The sequence below is a fragment of the Hermetia illucens genome, chromosome 2 (assembly GCF_905115235.1).
Source record: "Hermetia illucens chromosome 2, iHerIll2.2.curated.20191125, whole genome shotgun sequence".
NCBI classification, from domain to species: Eukaryota; Metazoa; Arthropoda; class Insecta; order Diptera; family Stratiomyidae; genus Hermetia; species Hermetia illucens.
This window is the reverse complement of record NC_051850.1, coordinates 92,248,176-92,262,453: the sequence shown is the minus strand read 5'-3', so window position 1 is coordinate 92,262,453 and position 14,278 is coordinate 92,248,176. Positions and strand designations below refer to the sequence as shown.

Below are 14,278 nucleotides of genomic sequence, written 5' to 3'. Positions count from 1 at the left end.
ACCAATGAAGTATGATATTATACAATGGAATGCTCATTAGATTTTCTACCTTCACAACAAGGTATATCCGAGTGTAAGTATGCGGTATTCCTAGCGATTAAATGTATCATCAACGGCGCAACAACCAGTATCCGGTCTAGGCCTGCCTTAATAAGGAACTCCTTACATTCCGGTTTCGCGCCGAGGTCCATCAATTCGATATCTCCTGTCTGGCGTCCTGACCTACGCCATCGCTCCATCTCAGGCAGAGTCTGCCTCGTTTTCTTTTTCAACCGTAGATATTGCCCTTATAGACTTTCCGGGCTGGATCATCCTCATCGATACGAATTAAGTGACCCGCCCACCGCAACCTATTGAGCCGGATTTTATCCACAACCGGACGGTCATGGTATCGCTCATAGATTTCGTCGTTATGTTTTCTTGCTAAGAACCAAGTCTCCGAGGAACACATAAGGACTGGCAAGATCATAGTCTTGTATAGTAAGAGCTTTGACCCTATGGTGAGACGTTTCGAGCGGAACAGTTTTTGTAACTTGAAATAGGCTCTGTTGGCTGACAACAACCGTGTGCGAATTTCATCATCGTAGCTGTTATCGGTTGTGATTTTCGACCCTAGATAGGAGAAATTATCAACGGTCTCAAAGTTGTATTCTCCTATCCTTATTCTACCTGTTTGACCAGTGCGGTTTGATGTTGTTGGTTGGTTCGTCTTCGGTACTGACGTTGCCACCATTTTGTGTAGCTAAAGAACTCGGGCCTCCTGCTCAATCTGGATAAAGGCAGTCTGTACGTCTCGGGGCGCTCTTCCCATGATAACGATATCGTCAGCATAGGCCAGTAGTTATGTGGACTTAAAGAGGATCGTACCCCTCGCAATTTCCCAAGCATCACGGATCACTTTCTCCCCTTGTCGTAGACAGTTGTTGATGTCGAATGGTCTTGAGAGTGATCCTGCTGCTTTTATCTGGCCTCGCACATTGGTCAGGGTCAGCTTAGTCAGTCTTATCGATTTCGTCGGGATACCGAATTCTCTCATGGCCATATACAGTTTTACCCTGGCTATGTTATCATAGGCGGCTTTAAACTCGATGAAAAGATGGTTGAACTGACGTCCATATTCCATCGCTTGCCGCACAGAGAAAGTCTGATTTGTTGCTGATCTCCCTGTAGTGAAGCTGTGGCGCGTCAGGATTCGCGGCATTCGAAATTTATTTCGAATGTTGCGAATACCAGCGGACAGATGACGTCACCGGCGCTCCCCACTCAGTTTAGACCTCGCTACAAGAGTGAAGAGCAAAGTAGGTGACGAGAAATGCCAAATGTCATAGAGAAAAAAGTGAATACGAAAGAGACAAGACGTGAGGAGATTAATAAAATAACGAGCACCAGTTGTGTCGTTGGATATAGTAAAAGGATTCTATAAAAAGTTTTATGAAATTCACCTTTTTTTGAACCATTGCAGTTCCATTGTTTTTAATAAAATAAAATGAAGTGTTGTAGCAGTGAACATTGTTGTTATTAACTTCTAAAAAGCCTTTTTGGTGTGGGCCAATGATGTTCTGAGCATGTGGTGCTATCCGGCCTAGCAAGATAGCGGGAAATATCTTATAGATGGTAGTCAGCAACGTGATACTTGCTGCACTTGTGATATCTCCCTGTATGAGACAGATAATGCCTCGTTGACAGTCGTCAGGAATTTATTCGCTGTCCCACATCTTGAGCACAAGTTGATGGTGGTGTAATTGGTCACATCCGTATTTAACCTATTCGGCTGTAATTTCATCGGTTCCTGGCGACTTATGATTTTTGAGCCGATGAATTACACGAACTGTTTCTTCCACACTTGGTGGTGGCAGTATTTGCCGTCTTCAGTTGGCGGCATCTTCAACTCGCCAATGTTCTGATTGTCCAGGAGTTTATCAAAGTACTCAACCAACCCATCGCTCTAATATGCCATTCTGTCGGAAATCAGATTTCCCTCTTTGTCTCGGCAGAATGAAGATCGAGGTGTATGAGGCTTCATTCTGCTGACTTGTTGGTAAAACTTCCGCGCCTAGTGCGGTTGCTCTCTGTACTTTTCGAGTTCACAGACCTGTTGGTTCTCCAGGCTTTCTTTTTCCGTCTGTGATGTCACTACTCCGCTCGCCGGAGTTCATGATAAGTCTCCGTGCGTGCCCGCGTCCTTTAAGAATGCAACATTACTCGGTATACAGCATTCTTCCGTTCCGTTGCAGTTTATGTTTATCGTCAAACCAGCCGTTCTAAATATGTTTGTGGCCGTATTTATGATAACGTTCTTCAGGTGATCTTCCCATCATTTGTTGATGCTTCATCTCCAGGATCTCTGTTGACTGTGGTTATTGCGGCACCCATTTCCCTCTTGTAGGTGTTACGGGAGGCTGTGATGTGGATGGCTTCAGTGCTAATTCTCACCTGATTGTCAGATGGGATTCTGGGTGGTGTTGTTATTTGAGCTCGGAGCACCATGAGAACGAGTGGTCCCGCCTGGAGAGGCCCAGGTATGTTTGTGGTTTCTATGGAAAGCAAGTACTCGCAACAACCATTTCGTATGACGCTGCTAATTGAATAATCCTCAGTCCGGTATCATTTGTATTTTGATGTAAGCTATGAGAGCCAATGTATCGCCTGAACACGGGCTCCGTCCCTACTTGACTGTTGAAATCTCCAAGTATGATTTTAATATCATACTTGGGACAGGCTTCGAGGGTCCGCTCATATGACTCGTAGAAGGTATCCTTCTCCGACTTTGCAGTCTCCTCTGTAGGGGCGTGAAAGTTAATGAGGCTTATATTTCGAAATTTGCCTCGCAAGCGCAGTGTGCATAGCCATTCGCTTATGTTTTCATAGCCGATAACAACAGGTTTCATTTCCCCATATTGGAACAAGGTATCGGCTAGCTGCTTGGCAGCTTCATCTCTGTACTGGGAGCGCACGTTCCAGGAGATAATGCGCAAATCGTTATCCCTTTGTCGTTGCCGGTTTCGTCGTTGTGTTATCCGTCCAGTCCGAGGCTCCTGTTGTGGCTTCGTAACTTCGGTTTTCCGTGTAGGGTTGTCAGCCCTACCCAACCCCCAACCTGGAGGACCAGTTGGTACTATTTATCCCGTTTTTAGGCCCGGGAGACTCGCCTTCATCCTTCTCCGTCTGCAGCTTTTCGTTAAGAAAATGCTCCCAGCGGTCACCACGTGGAGGTGGAGATAGGGTTTTATAGTAGAGCTGTTGGTGTTGGTTCAGCAGGCGTTTCCCAGATTTTATGCTTCATCGTGGGTACCAATCCACGTTTCGCCCTGGAAGCTATACTACCCTTTAAATTATTTGAGATAATTAAACTTGCTTTTTTCTATTCGCTGCTGTTATTTATTGGTCTTGCAAATACCGATATTTCGGGAACCACTTGTTCCCTTCATCAGTGCTAACAAATCTGGTATATTTAAATCTAATTTGTACAGCAGACTATAATGACAAAAAGGGAATGGGAATGGCCATGGACTTAGAAAATGTTAGGCCACACGCCTGTAATGACAAAATGGGAATGGTGATGGCCAAACGACCATTCTAAGTGGCCGGAGACGACCAACAGGGGAAAGCTATCCCAACAACCTAAAAAAATGGCGGATTTGATCATGAGGGTCCCCCACACACGGGTGCACGTGACTTCCGTTTACCAACCGATGTCTTTGTAGTGCTAGTGGGCATGATCCCAGTCGACATTCTAGTGAAATAAATGAGCGTTTTGTACCGTGCAAGACGTAAGGAGGATAGAACGTAGGAATGCGGCGACGTCGTCTCTTTGGTACCGCAAATGAGACGAATAACTGGGTGGATAGGGTAATTCCCAACTTTAAGGTATGGCTTAAGCGAGATCTTAGGGAGATCGCATTGTCCAGTTTCTCACTGGACACGGTGGTTGTTGCAGGCTGGATGATTCACCGAATTTTCCTGGATGTAGACGAAGAATCCGAATCATGTGATGTGTCACTGCTCAAGGTTTTTGGCGGAAAGAGGAAACCTGAACCAAAGGTTGGGGAGGAGCCTGAGCCTAAAGAGCATAATTGGGGAGATGCGGAGTTTGAAGTGGAACTGGCTGACGGCCTCCTCCCCAATCGTAAAAATACAGGATTAGTTGCTGAAGGAAGTAAGGAGCTTGCGCGGCTGAGCTAAAGCAGACGTGTCTTTCCAAAATTTTTTCACTTCGATTTACACACATAAAAGACATTTAAGTCCGTTATTTATAGATAGAGTTGATTGGGTAGGCTATCTAAATTATTATTTTGATTTTTTTTTTTTTTTTTCAAGTAAGGAGTTTGTAATTCCAGTGATATTTGCAATTAATTAGAGAAATTGGGCTACCCGTTTCGTTGTGCGTGCAGCACCTTGTTGATACTCTCCATATATATTTTTTGTTCACGGTGTTGTTAGTTAGATGTGCAGGGTCTGAAGTGTCATTGTTTTTTGGAATACAATTCCTTGATTAATATCTCAGCCTAATCAAAAGTAACACATTGTTCTCATTTAGACAATGATAAGCTATCGCCGTTTTATGCCCGCTTTTGTTCTAAATAGTTATAAAGGATTATCCGGTTTTTTTGATTTTAAAACGGTAAAGTCGTCGCCAAAGGAGATCCTTCATTCACTTTTATTAAGTAAATTGAGAGTCCTGAAGTGGATGTTTTATGTTATTCATGGTGTTCGTTACCAAATATGCTACATTTGATTGTACGAACAAGTCGTAATCGTCAGGGAATCTGGTGAATGGAGTGAGAAGAGTAGGACTTCTGCGACGATGGTATTTTGTCATGCATTTGTACGTATGACATCGTATATGCATCGCTTGTAGTTGATAATCCCTCCGATGGTTTGGTTTTAGTAGCCCAAAATAAATTAGAAACACCATCAAGTGCAGAGCAAAAGCTTCGGAACATGAATCAATCCAAATTTTGCCACAGGGACTAATCGACCGCAAAATTCGCAATGATATCACTTTTTACAATCTATACCTCAATGCCGCCAAGATACTCCTTGATGGCAAGTTTCTTTTTGTGTTTTCTACGCAGTTTGCTCCATGCTGGAATATCTGATAATAGGAAAACCACCAAATCATACTATCAAACAGCGTATAGTCTATTTGGGGCTACATGTTATGTATCCAGAAACTATCGGACCAATATCTGCTACCTAAAATCTTATATAGGTTCGCACGGAAGTTCGACCTTATCTCTTATTCCCTTGACGCACCTTCAGGGTGGTAATAACCTATTTCAAGAATTTTGCATAAATACGTAAATATTTGAGTGTTAATTAGTTTTACAGAGTAGTGCTAGATAAAATGCATTCAAGATGGCTAATTTTCCCAATTCGATCCTAGACATATGTTTTGGCTGTTAACAAAGTCGACCAATGATCTAAAGGGTAAGCTTCTTCTTTACAACTAAAGATATTTCAAGAAAAAATCTTCCAATTAAATATAATTTTTCCATTCTTATAAACAGTCCGAAAAGAACAAACTCCTTCGAGAGTAACATTTCGTGACCCTTGTTCGATTAAAATAATACCCGCAGAATGCATTATTGTTATTGAACGGCGTCAGTTAACGATCCATTGAAGCCAACAACCCCTCAAAATATTGTCGCGTATAAGACGCCAATTAAACCGAAAAGGAACATGACAAGTGACTGGAACATTTTGTTTACTTCCAACGCATTTCTGCCTCCACTAAGCAATATGGCTCTTACGTAGGTATGAAAGTGAAACGACTGCGGACAGTATTCAATTTCGACTTTACATCGAAGAGCATGTACTCTGTGGAGAAATTGAAAATGTGAAAGCCATTTGTTGAAAATTTAATGCAAATAATTACAAGACAAATTAAGAGGATGCGCAAGTGCTCATGAACATAAATTCTCGCCAGTAAACGTTGTAGCAAAACTGTGTTTCTCACTACTTCTGGTTACTCTGTACACAGTTTACTGCCGGTGTCAACTTCCAGCATTGCTTTTAAAGCGAAAATTAACATTGATGAAGAGCTTCTTAATAAAATTTTGATTGGAAAATGCGGTCCGAAGATCATCCTCTGCAAACTGTTTTGGTTGTGTTAGCCAACACTACGAGGAAGTTAAATTGAAATATTGCATAATTAAGGTTACTCTTCTTAAACTTCATACATATATATCGGTTTGTGCTGCACAGGGTAGCGAATAGCTATCCAATTAATAAGCACTTTTTAAAACTACACATGGGAAATGCTTTCATACACTTATATCTATACTTATAACAAGGATATGTTGAAATATAAAATTCTTGATTTATACAAAATGAAAAGGAACCGATAAACTGAGTCTTCTTCCTCAGCCTTTGTCCCGGTTGCGCCATTTTGCTCGGTGAAAGACCTGATCTGGATGTATTCGCGAGGCTTTTAAATCACTATTCAGCATGTCAAGCCCCCGTTATTTCTACCGGCTTGACTTCACTGTTCAGACCAATCTTGGCAAATAAATTCTCGTTGACGCGAATTAGATAACCTTAAGGAGGTCATCCCATGTGAAGGCCGTTTTTTTTTTGGCTTTCTTTAGACATTTTTTTGTGGAGAACTGGATGAAGATCCAAATACGAATTTTTCACCATAGATTTATTGATATCTTGAGCGTGCACAGTAATTTTCCCAGCCCGATTGCATAATTCGTTATTCAAATACAGAGCAATTTATACACCAATCTCCAAAAAAATGTGTTTTTCTGCTGCCACGCTAGGAGGGCGCTGCGATCATTCTCAAAGAAAAAAAGTAACGGCAATTTAACGTAACAGACTTATCTACAGTGCGCAAGCTAGGATTATTACAAATATTAAAAAACTAAATTTTTGGTGACTTCTTAAACCTTTTTTTGATTTTGGTGTTTTTTACGGCTTCTTCAATGAATAAAAAAAAAACTACTGAATGAATCGCAATTATCCTAGTTTGCGGACCGTAGAAATATGTTCTGAATAAATTCTGAAAATTTCAAAGAATTTCGTTGGATAGATTTTGCGCTAAGGTGGCAGCCGATTTTCAACATGCGGTTCCGAGAAAAACGCATTTAAAAAGTAGAATGCGATTTTTAGCCATAAAACCTTAACTGACCATTAATCTGCTACACCTAGTCTATAAACCTTAGGTTTCTTGGAGAAACACATGTACGGCCTTGGCTTCAATTCTTGTCCTTTTAGTGAAGTCATTCGAACGTCATTCGGACCTATAAATACGAGCTTTATTACGACGATCGATATAAATGTAGCATGTGACTTATCATCAATTGTTACAGAACTTATCCTTGAAAACTATCCAATTAAACAACTTAAAGATAGTCATAATATTGTCTCTGTTAATTAAATATACAGGAAAATATTATACAAGCCACTCTAACTTCCGTTTATATCTTAATTTAATTAACTTTAAAATTATTTGATTTATACATTTTGAATTGAAATATCATTCCCTACACCGTAGCGTACGTTAGAAATTGATTGGCGAATCTCGATTAAATAATTTCTTGTAAGAGTCCTAAATTTCGCTTCTGGTATTAAATATTAAAATTTTCATTGAAGCCATTGCCATTGCTAAGCAAGTTGCAGTGGATAAATATTGCCCTTGCAAATTAACATCGGAATATTGTAGAAACCACTAAAACAGAATCACACGTTTTTCTTTTCCCGACATATTTTCCTTTATTTTTATGGTAGATGGGATGGAGTTGCTGAAGAAGTATTAGTAAATAGACTAAAGCCGCTGAACTGCTGTCATCACCTGTCAATCTGCCGAGAAAAGATGATATAAAGACGGACCAAATTTTTGCCTTTACTTTGATAGTATCCCTTATAATTATAGTATGATTTCTTGCCTTAATTAATAATATACATATTGTATACATATTTAGTCTTTCCATTTTCAAGACGAAAAACTTATCAGTCGAACATGTGTCAGTACCTACGTGGTCGGCATTTCAAGGCGATCGCATCGACTCTAATCACGCATTGAGGTCATCGCGATATTGCTTCCCTTTGCCTTTTTCTCATAAATTCCTTGATTAGATCTGCAATTGAAATTAATTTCATATAAAATTGCGTTCTCCATTTGCTATTTACGACAGCATAAATCTACAAGCGATTTGCGTGCCAGTTGTGCTATCAAATAAATCGAACGTTAAATGTTTTTAATTGTTCTTGTTAACGATTAATTTATTCTCCAGACCAATTCAAGAAGCGACGTAATCAAGCTGGGCCTCACTCATTGATCGAACCTATTCTTCTCCATTCCTATTTCGATTCTATTGAATTGCGACGATAAACACATTGCATACCAAATCAAAAGTCCACAAACTAGATATGAATCATGTGATTCGACGACAACCATGCGAAACAGATAAATTAGTATCGAAAAAAGATAATAATTTCTGATGAAACGCTTGCTCGGCCATTGGAAATATTTATAAATGTACAATTGAAACTGTGCAGATCGTAAAAGAAATAAAGTCACATGCTGTTGAAAGTACTATGAACTGTTGATATAAATTCAATCAAACTTCACGTGAACTCAATCGCAATTATCTGGACAAGGTAGTTCCATTGTTTAATACTTCTCTTAATTCTGGCGATAAAAACTTGTTTAAAAATTGAAATTGTTTCGCGAAATGCCCGTTTGGTTGCTTCGATTGATGTGGGCTTAAATATGGTTAAGTACGTGCTCTTGTCGACGTACTTAGTTTCTCGAATGTTATCGATGCAGTTTGTGTTTGCTGACATGTTCATATTTATGATTCATAGAGACGAAACCCTATCTCAAATTCATTATTGTAACTCTTGTTACACACCCACCGAATTCTTATCTTTTGCGGAAACACTAACGTAAATTTCGACGGAATTCTTTGGAAGTTTCATGGCACTGCGAGAATTTAGTCATAAAATCGTCCTAGGTAGATGCGAGTATATTGCTGATTCAGGCTGGATAAATATGCTTTTCGAATCGCAGAAAATAGTTTATACATATACATATATATGTGCATACATATCGATACTGTGGTAGACAAATTGTCAGTTAAACTGATTTGTATGAATATGCCCTGTGTTTGTATCCACAACGAACCGGGGTTCGAAACCGGAGAAACGAAATTAAGAGACCTGACTCTCGATCAATTCAGACATCGATTCGGTTTTTTTTTAATTCGTTAGTTGCCATATACATATCTATTTGTCACCTCTGCTGCCCACAACTAATTAACTGAGTTGAAGACTCTGGAACATTTGAACTCCCATATACGATACTGAGGGCTGTTTTGTGGATGACTTCAGTGATGACTCTTACCTGATTGTCAGACGGAATAGTGTTCCAAGTCTATTTTGACCGCCCATTTTGTTCTGACATTCATCAAGGCGGAGAGGTGGTGGTCCCGCTTCGAGATCTATCGCCTGAATACAGACTCCGTCCTTTCTTGGTTGTTAAAACTCCAAGTATGATTTTAATATCAGACCTGAGACAGGCATCGAGGGTGCGTTCTACTACTTCGTAGAAGGTATCTTTCTTCGACTGTGCAGTCTCCCTTGTAGGGGCGTGAACGTTAATGAGGTTTATAATATATTTCTAAATTTGCCTCGCATGCGCAGAGTGCATAGCCTTTCGCTTATGTTTACAGAGCATTCGATCTGTAAAGGGAGCGCACGTTACATGAAACAATACGCATAATCATTAGTTTTCGTTGACGTTGGCTTCGTAATAAATTGTTTTCCATGTAGGGTTGTCAACCCTACCCAACCCCCAATCTGGAGGACAAAATGATACAATCTCTCCCGTTTTTCGGCATTGGAGGATACACCTTCATCCTTCTTCGTCTGCAGTTCTTCAATAAGAAAGAATTCCCAGCGATGACCACGTGGAGGTTGAGGTAGGGTTTGGTAGTAGAACTGTAAGTGTTGGGTTAGCCTTCTATTTCCTGATGGTGGTTAGGTGGCCAATGATCTTTTCCGTCGCTTTTTCAAAGAAGTCAGCCTCTTCAAAGTTTGATGTTTCGTTCAGTTTTGCCTAGTAGCTTGCTAGTCAATTTAATTGATAACATTCAACTTTAACACCTGATTACTAATTGTAGAAACCGTTTATATTGTTTCTTAAGTTCTCTTTAGTACGGCTAATCTAAAAATATTTCAATTGTCGAATATCATCGCGAGAAAAACTCGATTTCAAGGAAAAGAATCATTATCTATAGAAATTAGTTCTTTTCTATTATAGATTGCCTTCTCGTCATATTATAATTATATTATTACAATGCCTGGAGAGTAGCTATTAACTACTACTCGTATTCATTGGAAGGACTTAATCTTTTTAATGAATAAAGTATAGATGAATCCTTGAGGTCCAACATTTTCTTTGCTCCAAAAGTAATCTGTGCCTTATCTCTAAAGTTGCTAGTTCGATATTCTCAGCTACGTGAATTCGACATGGATACATATACTGGTCAGCTCTCAGAAAGTTCTCCCAGTTGCTTCAAAATATTGACCACACTTCCTCATTCAATCAGCATCTAATATATAACTTAAATCCTAAATTTTCTCCTTTCTTTACCAAAAAGCCTGTTTAAAGCTCTAACTTTGGGGAAACAGTATCCAAACATATTGCAATACCACAAGGAGCTAATTACCTAAATTGACATAATGGTTCTTTTTAATTTTCATTTCAGTCTTTTATATATGTATATAATATACCAAACAAGAAAACTAACTTTCATTTCCCTGTTTTTCTATAGGGCCTATGCCCCGGAAATCGCCTACGAATAATCAACTCCTATGACTCAGGCTGCTTCACACCATCACCGTCATCATCGCCGAGCCCATCGTTGGGGGCGTCGACAGCATCAGTTTCATCTGCAGACATTTACGACACATCGACACTACGATCAGGAAAACGGAGGTCATGGAGTAACTCTCAGAAGGTAATTACAAGCCAATATTACTTTCTTCAATTCGCTGCTGGTTTTTCCTCCATGAATTATTCTCTTGCTACTCGCTTAATTACTACAACCATGAAAGATGAAATATCACCGCAAATCCGGTTTCCGTTCCGATTCGAATTAAATTGAGCTCAATTCATAAAAAGAGTTCGTGACTGTGCGAAAATATCTGCAGCTTGGTCGCCCAAAATCATCAAAATCTTTTTTGCCGAGAGCGGAAAGTGGATCAAATTTTAACCCTGGAAATCGCCATTATCTGAAGTTAAAGTATGAAGTATGAATTCAGTACAATTCAAAGAGAAGGAAATGGCAGAACTGAAAAAGTAGTTAAAACTCTAATACAAAGAAAAGGTTGATGATTTGATCAAGTTAAAAATTCAATCACTGAAAACATTATTTCATTTAGTGATTTCGTTTATCCCCAAAAGGCTCAAAAATAATTTGTCGTATCCTAGTGGGATTTGATTTTCGAAAATCCACAGAATATAAGGCAATTTATTGTAAAAGAGCCAGACTCATGTTATGATAAATACTATTTCTATTGATGAATAAGTCGTATATATAGCTTTCGAGTGTATGTTGACCCTTTTGTTGCTGATTGGCAGATACAATTAGAAAAATTTTCCTAATCACTATTCGGGACATAAAGTTTTATGTTCAGTGCCTAAGTGTGAGTTTGTGAGAATTTTATGCTGACGTAGCAGAAACAATCCTATAAAACTTTAAAAAACGATTTTAGCGCAGAAAGACGAGCATTGAGGATCTGGAGTGTGAGATCTACTACATTTTCTACAAAACTCTCTATGTAGATACAATCAGAAGGTAGTCATTCACTTTCCATTTCAAGGAAAAGTTAAGAAAACTAATAATTCAGTTACGAATATGAGACTTTTATTGACTTCAACGTGGAGCATAAGGTGCCGACCTCTACATATTTTAGAAGGTTTTCACCACCGCATTAAAAACAACAGCTTAATCATGCTGATCTTTTCCCTTTGTGTTGAATTTCGAATTGAATCGCTCAGATCGTAAAAACTTATACAAAGTTTTTGTTAGGGATTGGCAAGTCTTAAGTTCGCATCTACTTGATGTTGGACAACAATTCAATACAGATGAAACAGAAATATCCGGGCACTTCCTGAACATACATACGTCTTCCGGAACAAACGCATTAGAGGGTCTAAAATTTGCAAAGAGAGAATCACAGTTATGTAGTGCGCAAGTTTGGATGAAGAAAAAGAAATTAATAGTAAAGGCAAAAGCGAGCGCCCTCAATGTTTCAGAGGGGTGAAACACATTCCAGCTGTTTACTTTGCAATCCAGAATGCATGGCTGACTATGTCAATTTGCAATGAATAGTTGCAGAAATGCGATAAGCAGTTGGACCGAAACATCCTACTTTTCGTTGACAACTGCACAGCGCATGTCGTCCAAATTCCTCTGAGACGCATACAAGTTCGGTTTCTCCCTGCCAGCACGACGTCATTAAACCCAGCCTTGTGATCAAGGAATTATTCACACAATTAAGGCCTCCTACAGGAACCAAATGCGAAAAAGAATACTTAATGTAGTAGAAAATAAGAATCCTGACAATGTTACGCTTACGTCCTCGTTACGTCAGCATGGCAGCATGACAATGAAACGACAATAAAGATTTGTTTTAGAAAAAGCGGATTTTCGCAGAAAACGAAAGTGTTACCCGAATGGCACAGGACCTACCGCAGGAAGGGTATGAAGAAAGGATGGGAATTGACGCAAGTTGGCAAACGTCCGCTGTACCCACTAAAAACCAAATTTATGCTGGCATCTCTGCCACTCAGATAACGTAGAGGTTGATGAAGTTGAAGGTGAACAAGATGAACAGTCTCCTACTAATAGTCAAATGTTAGAAGCTTTACAAACCACCATTTCGACCATTTGATTTACATTCCAAATATTTCGATTTACATTCCAAATATGAACAATTTATCGAAAAAATTTGTGAAAATAAAAAACAACAATCCATGTTAGACAACTTTTTCAACTAATGATATGGTTTGGCATATGAAAGTAGATTCCCCGAAGATAATTGTTCCAAAGGCAAATGCGGTGTACCCGAAAGTTATATACAATCACGTAAGTCGACATCTAAAACCCTATACCTATACCGGAGTACCGCCAAGTGCTATACTATGCGATCACAAACTATGCCCTTTATAATGTATCAATGAAACTCCTTGTTTTACAGTTTTTTCCCGAATGTGGCTGCTTACTCGAGAATAGCGCTTAATTCCCGATATGTTGGCGTGAAGGCCATTGAAGACTAGATTCCGATATCACACAGAGTATTTTCGTAGACTACAATGATATCATCGGAAAAGCTGGGTCTAAGTCAGATTTTCCAATGATCATAATTGACATTGCTTTTCATTTTAAAAGGGAAATTATATTAAACTCAACAGAGCGCCTTACACCGAAAAAAGGCTATGACGGCTGTTTACCGCTTGACTCTGCTGCCTGCTAAAACCGAAGCCCCTCCCCCACACAAGCGGCAAGAATTATATTAGGTTGTTGCACATGAAATGGCCGATTTCGCAATCAAGTGAAGTTAGTTGCGATTTTGCTGTGTCAAACCACCACCAGTTGGCGCTGTTGGTGTTGGATCATGAAGTATAAATACTCCTATATATAATCAAGGAATCATTTCAGTTTTGACCATCGTTGTGATAGCAGTGAATGAAAAGGAAAAAAGGATGGAAAAGAGCCAAGAACGTATACTTTTTCTGTATGAGTTCAAACTTGGTCATAAAGCAGCGGCTAGCCGAGTGGTTAGAGCACAAGGCTGTCGTACGGAAGGTCGCGATTCAAATCTCGTTGGTGGCAGAGGGATTTGTATCGTGATTTGACGTCGGATACCAGTCGACTCAGCTGTGAATGAGTACCTGAGTCAAATCAGGGTAATCATCTCGGGCGAGCCGCAATGCTGACCACATTGTTCCTACAGTCTACTGTAGTGTACCGCTACGGTCTTGAATGAAGTGCTCTAACACACTTCAAGGCCCTGATCCAATATGGATTGTTGTGCCAACGATTATTATTATTATAAAGCAGCGGAGGCGACCAGGAACATTAACAGCGCATTTGGAGCTGATACGGTAAGCGAACGAACCACACGGCGGTGGTACGAAAATTCCGGTCAGGTGATGTAAATCTTCAAAGTTAGCCAATGACATGACAATGGCTAAATGTTGATGAGCCACCGAAGCATATGCCGAAATCGAGCTTCCATCGAACAAGCTAATGGCGACTGT

At 39.7% G+C, this 14,278-nt stretch overlaps 1 protein-coding gene across 2 annotated transcripts in view; it reads left to right on the top strand.

Moving 5' to 3' along the window:
• The window catches only part of LOC119647920 (breast cancer anti-estrogen resistance protein 1), a 227,330-nt gene that overhangs the window by 181,041 nt on the left and 32,011 nt on the right, over positions 1-14,278 (top strand). For both annotated transcript variants that reach the window (XM_038049244.1, XM_038049245.1), the window contains one exon: positions 10,785-10,970. In XM_038049244.1, the coding sequence (XP_037905172.1) occupies positions 10,785-10,970 (186 nt within the window). The remainder of the gene's footprint in view (positions 1-10,784; positions 10,971-14,278) is intronic.